Source organism: Lutzomyia longipalpis, chromosome 1, assembly GCF_024334085.1.
Source record: "Lutzomyia longipalpis isolate SR_M1_2022 chromosome 1, ASM2433408v1".
In the NCBI taxonomy this organism is placed as follows: Eukaryota; Metazoa; Arthropoda; class Insecta; order Diptera; family Psychodidae; genus Lutzomyia; species Lutzomyia longipalpis.
The window spans coordinates 3,709,859-3,734,008 of record NC_074707.1 but is presented as its reverse complement, the minus strand read 5'-3'; the positions used below and the strand labels follow the sequence as shown (position 1 = coordinate 3,734,008).

The window sequence follows — 24,150 nt, the reverse complement described above, 5'->3', positions numbered from 1 at the left end:
ATTAAAATTGAAGCTTACAACGCTTTAAATGAATCACTGCTCTCAATTAAAATCATTCGATAAGGGTACATTACGCAGTATTATTTTCATCGATGTCTTAAAAGCCTTTCAAGAAAAAATAGTGAGTTTAAAAAATAAAAATTGAGTTTTTACATCGATTTTTAAAAGCATTAAAATGTTTTTAAATTAATTTCTAAAATAGCACAGCTTTGTCTGAACTTTTAGAGCACGCAATTTCCTGTAGAAAGTCTCAAGAAATATTTTTATGTTAATTGCTACGAATTTAGCTTTGACTTCCCGTATAAATCGATCGGTAGGTTATAATTGTAAATCATTTTTAAGCTAAATATATCGATAGATTATGGCTACATTGTATTATGTCTGGTACAAAATTTGAGAACATTTTCTGTTCAATTCCTTTATTTTTTTATGACTCATATCAGTGGTTTATGATAACATCGCAGTTTATTGTCTCAGAATGAAATTTTCATTTTTTAGTTTTTTTCTTCTTCTTTTGAAAATTGAATAGAGAAAACTTTGTGAGATATAAATCAAAAAGATAAAGCGAAGAAGAATTACTTTTCCCTCGGAAGTTTTAATTCAAAGGTTTACTTCAAAGGTTTCTTTCAAAGGTTAAAAAGAAATCTTTAACGAACTTCTCCTCATGAGCTGATCTGTGTAGTCAGGCATGTTCAACCAATTGGAATTAAGTGATACGGTGTGCAATGATAGCGATATAACAACTCTACACTGAATGGCGATTTTACCACATCCAGTTCCGCGTTAGCTCCTGAACAGTTTAGTATTGTTCTGGACAGCTCACTGAGCAGACTGAAAAATTAAAGATCAGCCGCTCCAGGAGTTGGATAGTTGATTAATTTTAAATTTTATTTTGTGTGTTGTTAATCAGAAAGAAAAAAAAATGAAGTTTTTAATTAATTTTCTCCTCATCGTGGGAATTATTGGCCTTTCGCATCAGGTGAGTTTTATCATTTAATCTGTCAAGAGAATTTCTCTGATTGTTCTCTTCATCACTTTCGTAAACATTTGTGAGAATATTTCTTTGGGCGCCTTTTTTTGCTGAAGAAATTAAAACAGTTAAAATTGAACTGTTTTCGAGGTGTCTATCGTTTAGCGTTCTTTTTTATTGGATTTTATGGAAATTTATATATAAAGTTCTTCTGTTTAAGGTAGAAAAGAGATTAGAAAAAGATGCTCTATATTCTCATGGAAAGAATTGAAAATCATTGATTTTGCAATAAATTTAACAAATAAATTTGATTTAATTCAAGATTGTGCAAAGAATTTTAAAATAAAGTCAAAATCTTAAGGTTTTCAATCATTTTTTTCTAACTTTAAAAACTTCTATTACACTAATATTTAAATCATTGTATAGAAAACTCTTAAAGGGTAATTAATTTCTTTAGAACCTTTTTATTCTTTACATCAAAAGTAATTAACTTTAATTACAGTATAAAATTTTTAGTGGAACAAAACACAATTTTTATGAGATTTATTTCTTTTTCTTCTTTAATTTTATCCAAAAAAAAATCAGTGAAAATCTTTTAATTTTTCTGGAGAACACAAAATAATAGAAATTTCTCTTTTGAAAAAATAATAATAAGGAAACCGCGAGGAAATAAATTTTACCAAGAAAAAATTCTTGGTAAGCAAAATTCTTTTATGTTTATTATACAATGAACCTTCAATCGCCCACTCTTCGATTGCCATTAACCCTTTCGCGTCCGTTGGGTCATACGTAGATCTAAACGTGAAACATTTTATTTTTCCGAATTCTACTTAATTTAATTGTTTCACCAACTTAGAAATGCTTTAAATTTACGTAAATTAAGCCAAAGAAGACGTTCTGATTGAGAAATATTTTCTGAAAGCTTCCATAGAATAAAAAATGCTACAATATTTCTGTGTTTCATATGGACGCAAAAGGGTTCATTTCTAGCTCATTTACAGTTGGATAAACAAAGATAAATCCGTGCTGATTCTGCTGATTTTCTTGATTGATTAAAGTCTTTTCATTTAAATTCCTTTGTATGGAATGTTCGGAATGTTCCAAAAAATACTTCAATATCCTGCTAAATATTCAAATAATTTATATAATAAATGTATTCCATATAAGATTTATAAAACACAAAGCGGTTGAGTTGAATTGCAACTGGGAAATAAATTTACTCAAAGATTTACCTTCAAATCTTCCGTAAAAGTCCAAAAGATCACTTCCTCGAATTCTTTGGCTTCATTTTCTTGTCCATCACTGTGCTTTTAAAATGTTCTTTTAATAGTTTGCAAGTTATTGCACTTTAGTAACATGAATAAGGCGCTAATAAGCTAATAAAGATGAGCCGTAAAGTAATAATTTACACGACAATTTGTTTATTCATTTTCTTATCACAAGAAGCATGAAATGACTTCTCAGGTGATGTTCTCCTTAAATTTTTTTATTGAATTTTATTTTGACCATCTTATCGTGATTATTTTTTTGCCTATAAATTGAAGAACAAACGATGAACAATAGCATGAATTTTTAATCAATCACAATGCTTGTTAATTGGCAAGAGGTATCGTTAACTTGTTAAAAGATCAAATTAAGTATTGAATGTTGTCGCGATGATTGGAAGCTTTATCGGATCACGTCTGTCTCTCTATTTTATCATTAGCCTACCTATCAATATAATGAGTAATAGGTACGGAGAAAAAAATCAGCAGAGAGCTTGTTGAAGTGGTTGTGGAACATCAGTTGGTTATTATTTGGGGTGATAAAGTTCGTAACCAGAAGCTTTTATGCTCTATCTATCGTTACTTTTTTTGCAATGAAGCCGGAAAGTAAATATTTGCTTGATTTTTATTTTTTTCGTTTAGATATCAACACCGGATTCTCCAGACTATGTTGGGGGTGTTGTTGAATTTAACCCTGAGGGCTTCCAGCAGCCAGGAGTGCAACGTATTGAGCGGAATATGGAGGCTTACATGCAAATCATTGCATCGGAGGAGGCACAGGATGTGGATATCATGGTATTCCCTGAGTCAACGCTCAATATGAAGAACTATGCCACCTTTGTGCCTCATCCCGATGATGAGGTTGCTCCCTGTGAGGATGACAGATATGAATTCTACCTTCGGAACATTTCCTGTGCTGCACGAATGCACAGGAAGTACATTGTGATTAATTTGACGGAGAAGCACGAATGCACGGCGGAGGAACAAGCAGCGTTGAATGATACGCGGCCATGTGCAGAGGATGGGCTGAGTCACTACAACACAAATGTTGTATTCAATAGGAATGGTACTGTTGTTTCGCGCTACAGGAAGTTCCATCTTTTTGGGGAAGCCGGCATCAATACAACCCTCGTGCCTGATATTAGTTTCTTCACAACGGACTTTGGGGTGACTTTTGGTCATTTCATCTGCTTCGATGTACTCTTCGAGGAGCCCGCACTGGAGCTGATTCGTGCCAATATCACAGACTACGTCTACCCAACAATGTGGTTCTCCGAGCTGCCCTACCTCACAGCCGTACAGGTGCAGTACATGTGGGCATGGAAGCACAATGTTAACTTCTTGGGAGCTGGAGCTAATAATCCAGCTGTTGGGAGTACGGGTTCGGGTATCTATGCTGGGCGCAGGGGACCACTGACGTACGTTATGAGTAGTACACCAATGCGGAGACTCCTTGTGGCTCGTGTGCCTAAAGCTCACACTCTGACGGATCCCTACACCCATGATCCCGTTGCCGTGAAGTTTTCGGAGGAAGAGATGGTTGATTTGTGGCTGAAGCGCGATCATCTTGACATTCATACAACAAAGCTAATTGATGTTACGCAGCAGAGTGGTCATGAGCAACTCTGCTTCGACACACTCTGCTGCCACTTTGACTACGAGATTGAATTCAATGATGCCATCATCACGGATGATGCCAGCTACTACAGATACCATCTTGCTGTCTTTGATGGTGTTCGAACGTATGACAATGTGGCCACAGGAGGTGTGCTGTCTTGTGGAATTTTTGCATGTCCAACCGAAGATTTAGAAAGCTGTGCCACGAGGTAAAAATTCATCTTCCTTCATGTTTTTTCATTGAATTTCTCAGCTTATTTTAATAAATTCTTTTCAGATTTAATGCAACTGATAATGTGGTTCCAGCAACAACTTTTAAATCCATTAAAATCAGCGGAACTTTCCCATCGGAATCGCACGTCTTGACACTCCCCAATGCCCTCAATAATCTAATCCTTCCCATTAATTTGAATGAAATCAATTACCACGAGGGAGAAGAGAGAACCGAAGATGGGTGAGTTTTCATTCTCTTCACTCCTTCTTTGAAACTCTCAAAGGAACAGCATTGATAACATTTTTTTCCTTCATTTAAACAGCAAAAATGTGAAAGACATCAACATGGAGCTGACTGTAGCACGAAGTGATATACGCACCTTTGCAATTTATGGGAGAAATTTCGAAAAGGACGGTCAGGATGTCACAACAGGTGGAGCTAATCCAATTGCATTTTCCCTGATGACTCTTCTGCTTGTCTTTACGTACACATTCGTGCTGAAGAGATTCGACTAAACCACAAAAAAAGTAAAAAAAAAAACATTCACAGAAAAAGAAATTAAAAGAAAATGTGAAAATTTATAAAATAAAGACGTGAATGGACTAATAAATGATTTTTTTTCAATAATTAAAAAAACAACCAAACTTAAGATAAATCACAAAATTTTTAATAAAAACTAAAGAAAATTATATAAAAAAAATTCATAAATCTTCCTTTAAGGAATCACCTTTAAATGCTGTATAATATTTTTTTTCTTTTCACAACGAGACATACAATATTTGGCCATCTAAATATAACATTTTTCATCCACATTTTACTACATTTTGTTGTGTTCATTGTCTCCAGCCTAACAACATTCTCCATCTACAGGATGAATTTCTTTTAAAGAATAATTCAGTTTCTTTTGTGTTTTTGGGAAGAAAATTAATAAAAGAAAAATTCTACTTTTACCAAAAAAAGAAGATGAAAGAAAAGGTTTACAATTAATCACGATCGTACGATAATCATTTGAAAAATATTACATTAAAAATATTTTTCATCAAAAATTGATTTTTCCTCATCTAATATTACGGATAAATCTCTCCCTATATAAATTGAATTCAATATTTCCCTTCATGATGTGTCACAAAATCACATTTTATTTTGCAAGATCTATATACTGCCAAGGAACTGACAATTTGTTGATTGAAATGTACTACTAAAATAAAATTTCTGGAAGAATTTGTGAAATGTAAAACTCTAACAGTAGTCAAAAAAAGTAATCTAGAAAGACAGGCTTTACTAACTTAGCTTTTCTGCCGTTTTCTGCTTCAGAAAGCCGATTACTGTTAAGTTAGCGAAGAAGAAAGTATTTTAATAAGTATAACACAAAATAAAATAGTCAAATTACTTAAGAATAATTTCAAATAGTTTTTTTTAGGATACCCATGTCTAAAACTTTAAGAGAAAACATTCCAAAATCAAAGAGAAAATATTCATGACGTTAATTTTATAGGAACAATAATACAATTTAAAGAATAAAATTGTTACTGATTGAGGCAGTTTAAAAACTTAAATGATTTGTAAATGGATTTAGTAATAATTTAGCAATTTAATTACTCAAAATCTCTCTCTCAAATTTTTCTGCATTATACTAAAGGTAAAGAACTTCCATGAATTTCAATTAAACCAAAAGCTCTCCTAATGAAGAAAAAGGAAAATAATTAATTTCAATTAAAGTTCTACATTCCACAAAACCTCACAGAGCTTTTCCTCTTTCAAATTTTCTTCATTCTTGTGAAAAATCAAAATATCTCTCGTGCTAATCTCATATTTTAATGTAAAATAAGTTCATATCTTTCCTTGTTCATTTCATGTATACGTGTTATAGGTTTATTTCGTGTTATTAATTTCTGTTAGTATTTTCTCTTACTCTTCGTTAACTGTTTTAGTCCTCTTTTTTTCTTTAAGAAAAACCAATAAGAAATAAATTAGTCAATATTTTCATCATTCAATTACATATTCTTAGGTATATAGACACATTTTTCTTTTCTTTAATATTTATTCTCTATATTCTCATTTTTTTCTATGAGTGAAAAATTTGATTTTGTGTTCAAAAGTGCACCGAATTTTTGCCAAAAATTTCCTATTTTTAATTTACGTTTTTTTTTTTGAACATGTGAAATTGTGTGAAGTAGACGGAAAAATAGTTAATTCTCTTAAGGGCACTTGGCTCCTCTAATGTTTTTTTTTGTTTGAAAAAGTCTCACACCCAAACTTCTTAAGAAGTTTCTATGTCTTTTAATTTTCTAGAATTTTAATTTCTTTTGCAACCTCTATCAATGGAAAAGAATTTCGTTAATGGCTCTCGTTAATGGTAAGAGCTTTACTTATAAATTTGGAGAATTGATTTTTTTTAAATTTATAACACGTTTAATTTCTTTTAAAATATAATGACTAGTTGGTTATATATTGTAAAATAAATTGATATATTCTGTTGTTTAACTCTTTACTGATTTTTTTTTCAAAACTTATTCTTATTTAAATTTTTTTTCACAACATTCAAACATTTAATTTGTTTTATATTTTTTTAACTACTTATCTAATCAGATTTATCATTACCCACTTTCCAATTTACAGAGAATATTTTAGTAAAACGTAGTTGATTGGGATTTGTATTGATTTTAAACATTTTTTTCTTTGTATAATATAGGTAATATTTTGTAAAGGCTAAATTTTCTGTTGTTGGTCATTGAATTTTCTTATTTATGGTATTTTTGGCATTTTGAAAAAACATCGGGATTTTTTTTTCTTTACAAAAAAACCTCGAAGGATTAACATAGTGCTTATGTTTTATAGTGAAACAACATTAAACTTTCCACCAAAAAATGATACTCTGCTCCATAGATGACGCCATGATGTTGAATTTTACTTAAAAAAAAAACACTTTACTACAAAAAAAAAGATTAAGAAGTTTATTTTGTATTAAAAACAAAGTTGTTAAAGCTTGAAATATGGAATGGTTTCTCTATGAAAAATTAAGGAGAAAAACAATACTGCAAGAAAAGTTTTCTGGCCATAAATTTTCTAAGAGTGAAAAACTCCCGTGATAAACTCCCAAAGGCTTTTTGCAGGGGGAAAGCGAGGAAAACTTCACGGGCGTTTGATTCTATAAAAAAGAATGCACCCGTGATAAACTCCCGTGAGATTTTCCCGGGAGTTTTCAATCTTAAAGAATCCAAGCCCTGGACACCGGAATATGTTCATTTTTAGTGGAAAAAATTCATGAATAATTTAGTTAATTTCACTATAACTTCTCACAAGCACTACGATTGTTCTCAATTTAATTTTCTTTCTTCTATTCCGTATGATTTGTCGTGCACTTTAAGCAATATAATAGTTAATGCATTCTTCTATTTTTTTTTTTAATAAACTGCAAATTCTAATACAACGTCTTTTTTTAGCATCTTTTTTAATGTTCTCCACTGGATTTGTTGACAAAATTGGTGGCACTGGTAAGACAAATTCTTCAATCTCCTCTCACATGGGAGTTAAATTCAAAACATTGTGCTTTTCGTGGAAAAAAATTCTTCCATGTTGTTAAAATAAATATTGATGGTAAAAAGAACATACCAAAAGACACGATAATCCACCTTTTTTTTTAGCAAATCTCATTTCAATTTCCTTCTGGTTTTGGCAAATTCGTATCATAGGCGCGAATAATGTCCGTTTGGGTAACATTTCCACCTTCTTCCTGCGAAAATGCATAACCATCTGCAAGAAAAAAATTTTTGTTTAAAATTCGCTTTAAGAAATTCCTGGAAAATAATACAAAACTCACGTGAAAGTTCCAATTCCATATTAACTCGTGTATTTGAACGTCGACTGAAGACATTTCGTACATTTCTCAGCAATCTTGCTGTCTCTGTTAATCTGCAAAAAGTTCATCTTAAATGTTTTAATATTCTGCAAAAGAATATCTTACTTTTCATTGAAAACTGAGGCAAGAAAATGAAATTCATTGTTGCAATAAATGATTTTTTTATTATTTGTTTTTTTTATAAGAAAATAACAAAAACAAGAAAATAAATATAAAATAAAAACTATTAAATAAAATGCCAAAAAAATAAGGAACAAACACACGTTGGGGTGAGAAAGAAACAAAGCTATTTTTATTGCTTAAATATAATGCTAAAGAGAGCAGCAATTTCCAAACCAAAATGAACAAAATTTTCACTATTGTAAGAACTTTTCAACAAACCACCACTAGCCCCACTAGCCCAACTAGCTCAATAAAATTCAGCTCTTAAGATTACTTTTTTGTCTCTTCTCTACAAAACTCATTCCAAATGGATGTTTGACTTTTTGTTAAAAGAAAAATAAAGAAAAATTGAATAAATAAAATTCAATCGCCGTGAAAGAGTTGAGTAATTTAAAAAAAAATGCAATAACACCCTGGTGCATGTGATTATATCTATTGAAGCTCATTGTTTTGGGTTTTTATTTTCAAAACAAAAACTAAAATGAATAAAACTAAAATGAAAACTCATCAGTTAGAATTCTTTTTTAATATAAAATTAATTACCAGAGGATTTATGCAAAATGGAGATTAACTTGTTGATTGTGTTTTGGAAAAACAAAAGCGTCCCATCCTACCCCCAATTCCCCTAAAACTAAATGGGTAAAAAGCAGGATTTTTTCATCACAAACATCACCTCGAAGCTTTGGGATTGTTTTCTTTATAGTTTCATTTCATTTGAGATTCTCTTCAAAAAGCATTTAAATTATTAGTTTTCTTTAAAAAGTTGATTATCAAAAAAATGCACTCAAATATTAAATTTACAAGTAATATATAAAAAATTTTATCGTTGTTCTTTTTCATTTTGATTCTTGGTTTCTTTTTTTTTTGCTAAAGTATTTTGTTAATCAACTTACGAAGTTCGTGGTTCTTTTATCACATGACTCGGATCATATTTCTTAATTTCCGACTCTCGTATAGCATCAGATACTGATTTAAATAAGGTACATTGAATGCTGAAATACAAAAGAAAGACAAAATTATTAAAATTATAGATGAAAAAGTTTGAAATTATAAGAAAAAAGAAAACTCTTTAGAGCAAAATTGGAATACAAACACTTTGACAACAACATCGAAGAGTATAGCAGTCGTTGGTATCAGGAACAATCCGAACCAGAACACCGGAGAAGATAGTACAAGTTTATCCATACCCACGTAGACTGCAGCAACAGGAATTGTTGGCCAAATATTACTGCAAGAAGAATTTTTATTTAAATTAATTTCTCTTTCAGAGAAATTCCCGCGAATAAATATTCCTCACCTATAGACAAACATGAAGAAAAACCAAAGAACAATTGATCCCCATATCGCACAGTGTGTCAGCCAAGTCCATGAATTGGAAATGAGACCGGCTTTCAAGCAAACAGTCACAACAACGTACTGCAATGAAAGGAAACAATTTTATACCAAAAATTCTTCATAAAGAATAAATTCTTCCTTACCGTATAAACCATATTCCCAAGCACCAAATACCCTCCATTGTGCCCATTCATCCAAATATTCTCAAGATTGTAGGAAAACATTGGCATCCAGTAGAGGAAGATAGAATGCAGTACGGCATTCCCAATCCAAACCCAAAAGACACGAACATTCAGAAGTTGGGCATTCTGAGATGTATAGAGTGCCGGGTATTTTATCATTATTTCCGCCGAGCAGACCTTATCGAAAATCCCCATGGCAAAAGGTGGGAGTGCTGTAAAGACTACGTTGTACAAACCAATGGTCCAGCGCTCAAAGAGAATTTGTCCGGACCTTTGGAAAAAAATTAGGAAGAAGAAAAAGGTTTAAAAAAAAGGTTGAAAGTCTTCAAATAGGAGACTCCTTACCAGCCAGAGTAGATGGCAAACCACAATTCAATAACATAGAGACAGACATTCTTGTAGAAACTGTACAAAATCAATTTGCACATTCGACTGTAGTTCCATGCACCGTGAACCAGGAGGAGACGTACAAGGTAGCGGAACTGATAATAAAAATATTTTTTTCGTGAGTTTAGAAACATTTTGTATTTGAATTTAATGAATTTATATGAATTTTGACGTATCGAGGATTATTAATCACCCTTTCATCAGGTCTAAAAAAACATTCTGTAATGTAATTCTTTAGAACTTAATTATTTTTTTTTCTATAGGTAAAAATTCAGACTGTTTAGAAATTTTCTTTTTTAGTCTTTATTTTTTTCTTTATTAGTCAAAAGATATTGTTTACAGGATCAAAATTGCAAGAAAAATAATTGAAAATTTGACTTTTAAACGTTAGGAAAGCAAAGTCAAATGATTTAAAAAAAACAAGTTCTATGTGAAATCTATTAACAGAGATATTCGATTTATGCTCTAGTTAAATATAAGATTTATAAAGGGTCGATTTTGGTAATAATCTTTTCTTTTCTTTTTTTTGCAATTCGTCAGTTAGACGATTTTTGGTATTCTGGGAAAATCTTATAAGATTTTGACATTCTCTCTGACTGTTTTCTGGAACCAAAAATTCATATACTTTTTCTCGTTTTCCTTTTATATAACGAAAATAAATCGATTTAAAAACATTAAATGTAAAAATCTAACAACTTTTAAGTTAGAAAAGAGAAGAAAAGTTTTTTTTTATCAGAATCAATCGCGTATATTTATTTTTAGGGATTATGAAATGCTTTGTAGTCTGATGAAGTTAATAAATCATCCCCAAAACGTTGTAAAAAACATTTTTAGACAAATCGTCTCGTATTTTAGAGATAAGATTTCAAGATCTTGATTTTTCGGAATTTTAAGGTATGAAAAAATTAACATTAACTCTAAAATCAAAGCTTTCCTTATGTTTTGTTAAAGCTTCTTTAAAAAAAAATGTTCTAAGCTAAGAAAGTTCTCCATTCTACATAATTTGCATAATTCTCTCTTTCTCTGCACTCTTTGGTGGACCAAAAAGTAAAAGTTAAGAAGAGAGGAGAGAAATTCTTTGAAAACTTTTCATGGCAATAAATTATAATGCAGATAGCTTCTCTCATCTGTCCCATTTCCCTTATTAAAATTCTCATTTTAGTGCAAACAAATAAATGAATAAAGTTTCTTCGTTGTAAAATTCCAACAATTTCAAGAAGTATATTGTGTGTGTAAATTGGGCAATTATAGCAATTTGTAGTGAAAGAAAAGTTGTGCTGTAATAATCATTAATTACCTGTGCTATGGAGTAATCCGATGCACATGCCGCTTGAAGTCCCTCAACGCCCGAAATACCAACACCGACGTGGGCTTTTTGAATCATCGCAACGTCATTGGCACCATCCCCAATTGCGAGCGTCACATTATTTGTATTTGACGCCACCAAATCAACAACCTACGACATAAATTAAAGTGGATGTCATCCAAAAATACGTACACAAACAACACAACCATCAACTTTTGATGCAAAAGATATTTTTTTTTTGTATATAGAAATTACCTCAGCCTTTTGCATGGGGGATACGCGACAGCAGATGACAACACGGCAGGAAATGCACAAATCAAGAAAATCTCGTCTCAAGTCGCAACTTATGGCATATTTCAGTGTTTGTCCATCGATAATTAATGCCACATTATTTTCCTTTCGTAATTGCTCACCAAAATCCGCACTGTGACGTCCAATGCACTCTCTTGTGTTCTAAAAGGGAAGCAAAACGTATGAATAGTGTGTTGTTGTGTGTGAAAAAAAAATAGCACCAACATATTTATAGGTGGAGTCAAGGTTTAGGCTGTTTTATGTGAAAATAATTCATGAAATACAGGTGTAATATATATATAGTAGGAATTTTCACTCACATCCAAACTGTCTTCATTTAAAATGATCAAATCCATTGCGTGACTGAGTAATTTGCAAGAATATCCAATGTTGATGGCTGTCTCCTGTTTGTCCCCAGTCAACACCCATATATTGATTTCAGCCTTCAATAGACTCGATATCGTTTCAGGTACACCATCCTGCAATTTATCCTCAATAGCTGTGGCACCGATAAGCTTCAAATTAATCTCAATTAAATTTGCCGCATCATCCACCTTCTTTTCACGATTCTGTATTGATGTTATGGCTTTGTGGTATGTTGCTTTCCAATCATTGTATACTTCCTCATCAATTGTTGCCATTGCACAGCAAAGTGTTCGTAGACCTTCCGTGGCAAAATCCTCCAAATGCCTCAAAGTTATCTCCCGGAATGGTTGATCATCTTGAGCTAGACGCTCATAAATAACTGTGTCAGCTCCTGCAAAAAGGATATTTCTTCTTTTCTATTTTTTTGGGATTTCTTTTCCATTGATTTTTAACAACAACAAAAAAATGATCAAATAAAATATTTAAGACTTCTAGACAATCAATATTAGATTATGGGGCTTCTAATAGATTTCATTAAATCGTTATTCATAATAAATTTTCCAAAGGACACGCATCAAAAGGTACATAAAGGATAATTATGACTTTTTTTTTGTTAATCCCCATAATATGTGTCCACTCACCCTTGCAATATAACTTAATTTCTCCTTTGGGTGTCCTCACAATCACCGACATTCTTTTCCGTGTTGACGTAAATTCCAGCACATGGAGAACTTCGTAGCTTTCACGCCATCCCAGAGCACTAATCTCCACATGCGTGGGTGTTCTCGTTTCAAACACATACCCAAAACTCTTTGCCCCCTCAACTAGGGCTCGTTCATCAGGGCTTGCGGCATGATACCCCACCGTACCATCTTCACGCTTCTCCGGAATAACTGTATGACAAACAGCCAAAAGTGTGAGGAATTCCGCAATCAATGGCGCCGTTGGGTGATTATTCAGCAAATTCTGCACCATCCCCGAGTGTTCGGGCTCATTTACGCGATCATACACAAATTTCCCCACACAACATTTATGGAATTCCATCACATTCCGCGTAAGGGTGCCCGTTTTATCGGAAAATATATACTTCACCATGCCCAATTCCTCATTAAGATTGGATGTTCGCGCCATTGCGGGCGTATTTGATTCCTCATGGTACATTTCAATGTCAAAATTAATAAAGATTGCCTGCAAGAATCTCACCAGCTCCAGTGTTACTTGCAAGGATATGGGTATCAAATTATTGTACAAAATTATGAATGTTAGTAAGTTGTATCCAAAATTTTTGCTCAGAACATCTGAAAGGAAAGAAAAATTCATTTTCTTTTGTAAAATTAGCAATATTTTATTAATATTAAAAAGGAATTGAAAAAAAATCTTTAAAAAACAGACTAAATGTTAAATGAAAGTCTCTGTTGTTGAAACAAATTGTTTTGAATGAAAATTTAAAATAGACCATCCCTTTGATTTGACCCTCCTAGACGTTCCTTCTATGAAATATTAATACCGGAAACCACTCCTAAAACTTGTGCGACCTTAGGCAGGGACTTTACTAACGTGTCAAGTGTAATTACTGAATGAAATTTATTACATAAGTAGCATAAGTAGGTAGGTACGTGTTTTACTGTCCAGGGGGGTTTATCTGGGCGAAATTATTCGGATCTTTGGAAGTATTCGGATGATTCGCCAAGGAAATTCAAATATTAAGTCTAAGCCTATGCTAAATTCAATTCAAGCCATAAAAAACACTTGAATTAAATCGAAAAGTAATAAATTTAACCCAAAAAAGACTAAATTCAAGCCAATAAATATTTGGTTTTAAATCCCAAAACAGCCTAGATTGAGGAACAAAACTTTAATAAAAATCATTAAATCCTAAAAGAGAAGTAAATTAAAACCGGAAAGTAGTAACTTAATGGTAAAAAGTAGTTAATTGAACCCAAAAAATAGACTAAATTAGAATAAGAATTTATTAAAATAAACAAATAATTGAATTATTGAAATAATAAATAATTCAAACCGAAAAGTCCTAAATACGTTTATGGATTTTTAGCTGTGTTTCTTTCAGACACAGCTTTTGTGTACCGAGCAAAATCGAAAGTCGTCAGATCGGCCTCAAACTTGGGATGAGCACGAATTAGGGTCCCCACATTCCAAAAAACGTATGCGCCAAAAATTTTTTTTTCCGGCCGTCCGTCCGGCCGTCCGCCGTGGTTCAACCATAAATTGCAAGAGAACGGTAATAGATAGAGACTTGCGGTAAACGGCAAAGTTTAAAAGTCGACTGGAAGACGTCCGATTATGACGTCAAATTTTACCCCCCACCCCCCCCGTCCGCCATTTTGAATAACCTCAAAATTTTGTTTTCGATATATCTCAGCCCCTGTAATAGCTAAAAATCTGAAATTTTAGTATGTTGTAGAGGCCATCAAGACCTTTCCAACGATGCCTCATTTTCGAAAATCGGTTAAGCCGTTTAGACAATATGGCCGCCACAATTTTTCATCGAAAATCGACCATAACTCGAAAACGGCTTCACCGATTTTGATCAACCCGGGCTCAAATAATTAAAACTTTTATAAGATTTTAAACTTGGACCAGTGATAAGGAAACGATCTGTGATATCAAACTGTGATATTACCTTAATAAGAGGGAAGGGATGGGACAAAACGGCTTGGGAGGCCTCAGACAAAGCGGGCCGTCAAATGGCGAGCCAACTTAGGTGGACAGGATCTGGCAAATACTAGTGTGTGCGGAAAACAAATACACACGCATGCACAGAAATAACACACTAGCCGATCCTAAATGATAACGGCAACCGGGCCACAAGAAACCGGCAATTCCAGCCCAGTGCCATTGCCTGGGTTGCAGAAATCTCAACAAACCCTACAACTCTCTAGAACATTCGAAGTTTCAAAAGTGACCGCTAGGGGGCAAAAAATCAAAAACAAAATTTTCGATTAGTTTTCGATGAATATCTCGAAAACGGCGACATAATTTTTTTTTCATTTTTTGATATGTTGTAGCTGACTATATTATCTAGCTCCATGCCAAAAATGAAGAAAATCTATGGATCCGTTCTCGAGATATAGCCTTCCAAAGTTGGCATGTCATATCTCGGGTTCTACAAGTCCGATCTTGATCAACTCAAGTGCAAATGAAAGGTTTCGAGAAACCCTACAAATGTCTAGAACAAGGCAACTTCGAGAAATGACCGCAAGAGGCGCTAAAGTCAAGAACAAAGTTTTCGAAAATTTCGAACTCGAATTTTTCGAAAATGGCGACATAAATTTTTTTCATTTTTCGATATGTTATAGCTGACTTCAAGATCTTTCAAACAAAAAAAAATTATGAAAATCTATGGATCCGTTCTCGAGATATAGCCTTCTAAAGATTTCTTGGGGTATGACTTTTCAACTTTTCCCGACTTTGCGCGTATTTAAATTAATTCGCAATCCAGTTTGCTCTCACAAAATTGGTACACTGAAAGAAACACAGCTCTCGTAAGCTTGGTCAGCTTACCAGTACATTTCGATTTTAAGTTGTTCGGTTTTTAGCAAAAGATATTCATGTGAAGTCAAATATTCAGAGCTTTGAAAATATTCGGATCATTCGCTTTAAAAACCCAAAATATTCGCCAGATAATCACCCCTTGTTTACTGTTTACATAATCTTTCTTTCTATACTTTATTAACGTTTAGAAGTAGGTATTGTTTCCGTTTTAGAAAGATTAAAGATTATTTTTTATCATTTCTCTTCACTCTAAAGTAAAGCAAAAAAAACCTATTACAAAAGAAAATTCCCATCTAAATTCTCATTCATAGAACTTTACTAAAATTAAAAAGCATAACAATGTTGTGACAAAAATTTCAGCATTCTTGTAAAGTTTTATTTCGTGTCAACTCACAAATAATAAAAAAATGTAAAGTGGTTAAATGTGAGGAAAGAAGTATTTTTACACGAATAAAAATATAAATAAAATTAGATACAAGAAGAAACAATTGAAAAATTGCGTGTTTATAAGTTCTCTCTCACTCATCTTTCTCACGTTACTTCATCGGAGAGACCTTCTAACACTTTTAGAATACACACGAAGGAATAAATTATCCATAGCAAAGACCTTTTAAAAACAGAAAATAGGAAAAATGCAAAAAGAAAGGGGGACTCACCATCAATGCCCAAATATTTATCCTTCTTGTAGTGATCTCGTGTCCAAAATTCATTAAAAACAGCACTAACGAGACATAAAACTATGAGAATAAGAAAAAGCATCAAAATCTGTGTGTTTGTCAGTCTGTCTACTGTTGAACGCTGCAATGTAGAAGCAATTAAATCAAATTATTTATTACGTTATCCCGCAATTTATAAATTATTTTAATGAATGAATTTATTCTCAGTTCTTTTGTACCTTCAATGGCGCTGAGGTAGAATTTCTCATAAGTTTCGTATCGTGTCCAGTGTACACGACAACACCAAAAATCCACGATGTATTTCTTAGCATGGCACCACGCAATAGTAACTGATCTGGGCCAAGAGAAATGGCTGCTTTACCACTTTCCTTCAGGACACCATTGAATTCATACAGATGCCTATTTGGGAGCTCACATTCGAGTGTTGCATTGAAATATGCCAAATCTTTGGTTTCGAGAAGTTTTGCCGTCTCCGGAACACCCTGACGTATCTTCAAATTAGTCTCACCATCCAAATTTGATGTCTCAATAAATGACATCCCTTGTGGTTCACTAAAACAACCCAAAATCAATCCCCCAGAAATAAAATTATATATTTATTCTTAATTAGATCATTATTGTGGGCCAAAAGCATGGAGAGAAAAAAAAAGTTATGATGACATTAAGATTGAGGCGAAAAAAAGAAAATAATGAGAAGGTAATAAGCTAGAAAAGGTCAAATAATCCTTGACATTTTACCTTGAGGACAATAGAATGAGATCTGCGGGGAAGAATTTATTGTTCCACACTTTAACAATATCCCCAACACTCAAGTGTTGCCACTTTATAAACTTCCATTGGCCACTTTTGTAGGTTTCAATTTCCCTGTGATTTATTTCATCATCAGCCCTGTGGCGTTTCTGCAAAAGAGGATTCAATGGGAGGAGGATTTTAAATCTCTTTTCCTCAATATACAAATTGCCGCATTTCCGTTTTTTTTTCAAGAGAAATCTTATATTGAGAGAGAAAAATGAGCGTAAAGGATATACTCACGAAGTCTTCAACAATCTCCTTGATAGCACTCACGCTTAGTATAAAAATTAGAGGTACAAGTGTTGTATATCTTCCCGTGGGTGATACATCAGGAATTTGTTGTAGTAATGCAATAAAGAGGAAAAAACAATTTGAATACCGCCGAAATTGCTCAAAGAGGAACGACGGAATGAAGCTGAAGGTACTGCAATGAGAAGGACACACACACAAATCATATAATTTTAATTTATATTCCCAACTTTCTGACAAGAGCATGTGCTAGCTATTTGAGGAATGTTCAAAAAGTTGCATATTTTTTACTGAAAATTAATCACTTTGCAAAGTTATTGCTTTTAAGAAAAAAAATATATTAATTTTTAAGAGAAATATTTCCTTAATTAAAATTGATCAAATACAGATTTCAATAATTTGACAATGTTTTACAAGATCCTGAACTTTTAGAACAATCCCACCTGTATATTTCTCTGTCTAGAAATGTAATAAAAATTTTATCAGAAAAGCTTCTTTACTCTGTCTCAAAGTAAATAATATAATTGCTAATTACATGAGTATTTTTTTCATTTAACATTTTATACATTTAATAGCTCTTCTCTACTTTTAGGAAAGCAGTTTCTCCTTGACTTTAATTCATTATTCTCTTTATAAAAGCACGTGAATTTCATACAGACGAACCATTATACTTTGACTCTTTTCTTGTCATTGAACTACAAAGTTTATCTAACTACTAAATACATAAAAAATCCATCCACCAAAAATTTAACAAAAATTCTACAAATGCTAACATCACGGAAATCTTTTGAACTTCCTTTTTAGAGGTAATTTTCAGATGATCAAAAATACAAAATATGCATTGTTGAACATTTTTTTACAGAAAGATGAACACAAGAAGCATTCAAAGTCTTCTATATGACTCATCGTATTTAAGTAGCGTGATTGAACTTTTAATTCAAAGAAATTCAATTTCAATGCTGGAGGCTTGTATTCAATTTATTTTTAATTTTTGCATTTTCATTGCCTTTGCGCGTAGATTGTTTTAGAATTAAACATGTGAATAAAAAGAATTTTTATGCTTTCAATTTACATTTGAATGCCCAGATGATTTTATGAGGTTTATTCCTTTTTATTAAACAAATAAAAAGCTTGCATAGAAAAAGAAGAAATTATTTTGTATGAACTAAATATTTTATTTAAAAAATTTAGAAAGAAAAAAAAAACATTTAGGAAAGTAAATTTTAATATTTCAGGTAAGAATCGTCGTGAGAATAACGTATGATGTTTGATTTCCCATAAAACATCTCAATGAATGGCTGTGGAACCAATAAATACAATTCTAATTGAAAGCAAAGAACCATTCATTATTCCTTTATTGCTGCCTGAATCAAATAAAAAGTTGAATGAAATTGAGTCCTTCGGCCTTTCAATTGTGCGTAACTTCTTGGAATGAATGTGAAAAATTCAATTTGTACGCATTTACAAAATAAAAAAAAATGTTCAATTACACACAAACCCAGCTATTTAAGAGAATTAAAGATTCACGCTTTACGCTTTTTGGTAATTTGACGTTTTAACATGTTTTTCATCAAGTGCGTGGGCTTCACAGAAAGCTTTAAAGTAGTAGAAGTAGAGAGGAGTTTTATTGTCATTGCATGACTACGATAACACGAATAAATGCCAGATTTTATTTTCATTTACTCCTAAAAAGAAACTTTGGCAAAGATCTGATAATAAGAAGAAATGTTTTAGCCTGCAAGGCTTGGCAAAAAAGATTTAAAACAAAGTAGAAGAAAACTCTTAAAGTCTTAAGTAAGAGCTTAAATAAACCGAGAATCTTATTTGTTCTGCATTTTATTTCAATTTTCCTTATCTCTTTCTGAGACTCACCTATATTTTGCCGTTGATATATGATTACTGCAGTACTTTTGAGGCTGCGGGCGATTTATGAAGATTATCCTCTTTTCGTTGGTGTCCAGTGTTATGCCAGAAGTTGTGCAATCATCCTCGTCTGTTGGCCAATGAAGCAATAAAAGGGGGAAATAAATAAAATCATTTAAACTTCTTTTAAATAAATTTGTAAACTGCTCGTTTTCTTTTTGCTATACATGTGGGAGAGGACAATAAATAGCATTTTTTTCTTTCTAGCACACCACCGTCAATGATAACAAAATTACCTCGTAAATAATAAATATAGCATTCATTGTTATTTCTTGTAAATATTTTAATACTTTTTTTCTTATATTTTCTGCTTTTATGTGTTGAAAAATGTTTATCGGGAGTTTATTAGAAGGAAATAAAATTTTGGAAAATGGTAAATTTTAAGGAAGAAAAACCTTTCAAGTATTTGCATTCCACTTCCTCAAATTAAATATTAAACATGTGAAATAGATAGCTGTTAAACTTTTCAATTTAAATGGAGAAAAAAACTCCGTCTTGTAGTTCAATAAATAAATTAAATTCACGTGTAAATGAATTATTTAAATTCAGCGATAGAATTTCTAAGAAAATACATCATTTCAGTGCAAAGGTTAAACTTTTATGTAACAACAACACATTGTCTTGCACCACTTTCTTCATTTTCATTTTTCATTCATTACAAGAAAACTTTCCTCCCTCCGCGCACCCACCCCCGAAGAACATTTCCATTTGACCATGGATACTAAAGGGAAGAGATTTCCATTTATTTTCATACAAACGACCCACTGACTGGCAGAGCCAAAAGCAACGTGTTTGTAATAAAAATTCAAATATATCCCATATTACTAACTTGAAAAGTCCATACAAATGGTGTGCACTTGAAGTTTAAGGTTGTAAAGAGAGCTATGAACATTTTGCATGGCATTTTCTCAGTAAAGCTCAGGAGACAACATTCTAAATTTAATTCTCCTCATTTTCCCATTTTCTCACAAGCAAGTTTTTTTTCTTAATGAGAAAAAAAGTTGCTTAATTGCTTGAAAGAAAAATTCCATTTATGCCCCCACTGCTGATTGGAAAATTCCTATATTGAGAATGATTGTGGAAAGAAAGTTTAGAAGAAGACGAATAAATAGAGAAGGGCAAATCATCACTTCGATAACCTTCTCACATACAACCCCTACACAAAGCTATACTCTCTTGTGGGCATGATAATACAAATTAATCATAAAATAATTATCACTTTTGCTCGTTCTTTCACATCAATTTTTTCCTTGCGGTCAATCACGATAGAAAACGATGAGACTGTAAATCACAATAAATAGCATAAGCGCCAATGGAGAATAGAAAAGAAGAAATCATAAAAGTAAAATGCCTTACATAAAAATCGATAAAACAATCAAATTTCAGGTTGTGTAAGAGGAACAATATAACAGCAAAGTGTGGGACAAAAATAGAAGTTTAAGATCAAATTTCTATTCATATGGAAATTATTAATACCGCCGCACACACATTTTCATCCTTTTCACCCAGCTTGTTTTTTTTTCTTTCTATATTTTATTGGCATATTGTAGCCTCTCTGGTATTGCGCAGTTGTAAATAAAAGCGGGAAAGTACGAGCGTATTCCTCCTTGAAATAATTCTTCAATGGTTAATGAATTTCTACGTTAGAGGCGTTAAAGGTAGGTACGACAAAAAAAAACTTGTCAAATAGAATTTTTACGCTTTTATGCCATGCCTTTGCTTTTTTCTACCTCCTCCTAAAGAATTCACGCGTGCACGTAGAGAGAGAAATTAGCACAAGAGTTGGGTATTATTAAAATCCCACCACCATATAATTTTCCCTCAGTTTATCAATAGAAGTTTGATATTAAAAAAAAACCTCTTGCTTGTTTTCTCTACAAATTCTAGGTATACCCGCCTCTTGTGCTAACTCTAATTCAATGTTTTATATACACAACGCAGTGGCAGTCAATCAGCAAAAACAGCTGTTTCATTTATAGTTGGACTCTTTTTTATTTAAAGTCTATTTTGCAATGTATAACTATAACCACTTTTTACCTCCCAATTTAATTCTCTTTTTCTCTCTCCCTCTTTGTTTTTATATATTAGAGGAATGCTAAATATGTCCAATACATTTTATTTATCGAAGCTTTTTTATATTAATGTTAATTCCCATTAAAAAGCATTTCTACATTTTCTTCTCATTCTTCAAAAGTCAACCTTATTCATTTGAAATCATCATTTTGTGATAATATGGAATGAAATATTTATTATTACGTATTATGGATAAAATAGCGAAGACTGGAAGGGAGTTAACCCTTTCACGTCCACGTAAAATATTGAAACGTGAGCTCTTTTTATCACGATATTTATTTTCTAGACGCTTTCAGGGGACTTTTCTCAGCCAAAGCGTCTTCTTTGACCTTTTTTGCGTGAATTTGATGCATTTGTAACTTAAAAAAACAATTAAATTCATAAGTAGGTATTGTAAAATTAAATATTCAACGTTTGGGTCTACGTATGGCCCAAAAAACGCAAAAGGGTTAATCAAGCTTGGCTATTGGGAGCCTAAGTCAAAATATTTTAATAAGAAAATCATCATTTGAGAAAAGAATCGAGACTTTATTATTTTTTTAGGAATTTAGTTTAGGTGTCTAAAGCTTCTAAAACTTAAAGTTCTTTATTAGATATCAAAATAAATTATTTTCCCATTAAAAATTTCAGTAAAAAATAAAATAAAAATTTGATTTTCAATTGTTTTTGAATAATAAACGATAAACGTTAGAAAAAAATCTTCAAACGTTAGAAAAGACAAAAAGAAATAAAAAGTACGTCAAACTATAAAAAAACAACTTTAAACGTTAGAATAATGTTAAGAGATTTATTTGATTTATTCCTAATTCTTTGTCACAAATTAAATTTGGGCAGAACTATTCAACACAATCCGGATTTTCTCTTTTGGCTTCTCTACCTGAGAGCTAATTAGTGATTCGCAAAATATTTCAGTGGAAAGAACTATTCTGGAAAAGTTCAATATCGATCCGATTTATTACATTTTCACACAAAATATCCCATTTTGAGTGGAATAGAAAGAAAATCAAAATATTCGTCGTGTCTGATATTTCTCTTGAAGAATTCGGACAATTCAGTGAATAACTTTAAAGGAAAGTCGCTTAAGAATTCCTTTAGAAGCTTTAGAGCAATCAATTTTAATACCTATATGTACTCCATAGAGGCAATTCATAACAAATTGCTTCACGACACAAAACTCCAATATCTCTCGTATAAATCAATGAATTAATATTGATTGATAGCTGCGTCTTTTCACCAACTTTTCCACTTTGTTTTCAAATCTAATCTCTATTGTTCGTATAAGAAAAGGCAAATTAATAAAATTTTGAGAGATTTTTTTTTATTAGAAAAATAATATGCAAATTGAGTAAATTTTTCGTGAATATTTTATACAAATTCATCTATTTTTGATAAAACTCGTTTCACCCACATTTTCTCTCACAGAGCTTTGTTATGAAAAAAAAAGTTCTAAACAAAAAAAAGCAATGTGGCCTTCGGAAATTCCTTTGAAGAAGTCATTTTAAAGATTTTCAGTGTTTCCGCTTGAATTGGATGGAATTTCTTTAAAAATTCATCAAATAAGTAGTTTCCGCATGAGGGTTGGGGGTTGTTTTGCATCAATCTGGTTTCCACGATCGCAAGGATTTTCCCCCCTTTAGCAAGGTCGCCCATGGGTGGCGATAGAATAGTAAATCGTCATGGGAAATCTCCTGGGTTAATCGTGTCTTTGCAAACTTTCCATATGGCATGGATTTTTGTGGTCAGGGAAGTTTGCAATTTTGCGGTAGAAATGAGGAAAAGAAGTCAACCACGAAGGCTGAATGATTTCCAAGAATGAAATCAATTTTCTCAATCGCACAGACAGCTGTGATAAGGAGGTGTGATAAGGAGTGGCTTGCTGAAGTGAATTCGGAGAAATTCTCAACCATTCTGTGCCAGCTAATCTTTCGTGTCTGTGGGGAGTTTTTGTGGGAAGAGGAATGAGTGGATTTTTTTCTGGGCAGGACATTCTATCGCGATAAGAGAGTCATATGTTTCTCGCTGCCACACTCATTCCATTGCATGTGGCAGAGTTGGAGAGTCATTGAGAAAGCGCCTCCACCGACCCACAATTTATCCAATTTACGGTAAAAGCCCTCCCCACCTGCCTGCGTCGTCCCGAGTCGCGCCACGAAACTGATAAAATCTCACCCCCGTCCAAGGCGAAGGCCCCACCACTTTATGCAATTTTCTCGAGCACTAGCCTTGACGTGGGGTGGTGGACTTGAAGAGGATTCCACACATATAATGGAGACAACCGAGGCAGCGGATACTTACGGGTATTGTTGTTCATGAGACGCAATCTCAGGCGCAACGTCCGGCAGATGGAGGAGAAGGCCATTGTTGCTCCAGGTTCAATTTGGAGGAAAGTCAACAAATCAATATTGTGTGCTGTTCCGCGCCTATCCGGGGTAGTCCACAGCACCTCCGGGGGAGTCCGTGTGGGGCGTATCACCTACGGAGGCTGATGTCTCTCGTACGCAGGGGGGTGGGGGACCTTGGTGGTGGTTTTTTCACTCCTCAAATCGCAATTAATCTCAACGCATTTTGACGCAGGAAAGCACCGTGAAAAAATAGGTCACACACTGCTGACATATTTTCCCGTGACAAAGCCACAATTTCACATTCAAGATCACTAACTGGCGGACGTGGGGGCGTCTTCGGGCCCCGAATTTTCCGTGATTTCCGCCGATTTCACTCACGTTCTCCGTGAAACTGAATGAAAAATGTAAAATTTCCTGTCGTAAACAAACCTTTTTCATGCAAGAATAAGATGCAAAATCCGCAGCGTTTGCCAGAGTGAGATGCAGAGATGGATGTTTCTCAAATACGTTGTGTGAAACAGGTGTTTTATCAATGAATCATTCATGGAAAACTTGTGTTTCAACAATCTTTTTATATGCACATATTTTTGTTATTTTTGCAAAATAAAAACAGATTTTCAATGAATT

At 32.9% G+C, this 24,150-nt stretch overlaps 3 protein-coding genes across 3 annotated transcripts in view; 2 read left to right on the top strand and 1 right to left on the bottom strand.

Annotated features, from left to right (window-relative positions):
- The window catches only part of LOC129786570 (nuclear pore complex protein Nup88), an 850,897-nt gene that overhangs the window by 796,945 nt on the left and 29,802 nt on the right, over positions 1 to 24,150 (top strand). The window lies entirely within an intron of this gene.
- Positions 389 to 4,676, top strand: LOC129786580 (vanin-like protein 1). Its single transcript, XM_055821689.1, has 4 exons — positions 389 to 979; positions 2,878 to 4,061; positions 4,130 to 4,306; positions 4,389 to 4,676. The coding sequence occupies exons 1-4, from the start codon at positions 923 to 925 to the stop codon at positions 4,579 to 4,581; spliced, it is 1,611 nt and encodes a 536-aa protein (XP_055677664.1). The 5' UTR covers positions 389 to 922; the 3' UTR covers positions 4,582 to 4,676.
- On the bottom strand, positions 4,715 to 23,997 carry LOC129786554 (probable phospholipid-transporting ATPase IA). Its single transcript, XM_055821650.1, has 17 exons — positions 23,477 to 23,997; positions 19,058 to 19,178; positions 17,177 to 17,360; positions 16,883 to 17,043; positions 16,363 to 16,696; positions 16,124 to 16,265; positions 12,596 to 13,252; positions 11,909 to 12,345; positions 11,553 to 11,750; positions 11,289 to 11,447; positions 9,950 to 10,086; positions 9,566 to 9,875; positions 9,385 to 9,503; positions 9,181 to 9,315; positions 8,981 to 9,079; positions 7,887 to 7,978; positions 4,715 to 7,819 (listed from the first exon to the last, which is right to left on the bottom strand). The coding sequence occupies exons 1-17, from the start codon at positions 23,538 to 23,540 to the stop codon at positions 7,722 to 7,724; spliced, it is 3,447 nt and encodes a 1,148-aa protein (XP_055677625.1). The 5' UTR covers positions 23,541 to 23,997; the 3' UTR covers positions 4,715 to 7,721.

Excerpts from the sequence above, each read along its gene's own strand:
- LOC129786580 (XM_055821689.1), top strand. The coding sequence starts at position 923 with ATGAAGTTTTTAATTAATTTTCTCCTCATCGTGGGAATTATTGGCCTT. Across the intron at positions 980-2,877 it reads TTATTGGCCTTTCGCATCAG|ATATCAACACCGGATTCTCC; the intron begins GTGAGTTTTATC and ends TTTTTCGTTTAG. Across the intron at positions 4,307-4,388 it reads GAAGAGAGAACCGAAGATGG|CAAAAATGTGAAAGACATCA; the intron begins GTGAGTTTTCAT and ends TCATTTAAACAG.
- LOC129786554 (XM_055821650.1), bottom strand. The coding sequence starts at position 23,540 with ATGGCCTTCTCCTCCATCTGCCGGACGTTGCGCCTGAGATTGCGTCTC. Across the intron at positions 17,044-17,176 it reads AGGAGATTGTTGAAGACTTC|AAACGCCACAGGGCTGATGA; the intron begins GTGAGTATATCC and ends CCTCTTTTGCAG. Across the intron at positions 16,697-16,882 it reads CTCATTCTATTGTCCTCAAG|TGAACCACAAGGGATGTCAT; the intron begins GTAAAATGTCAA and ends GGGTTGTTTTAG.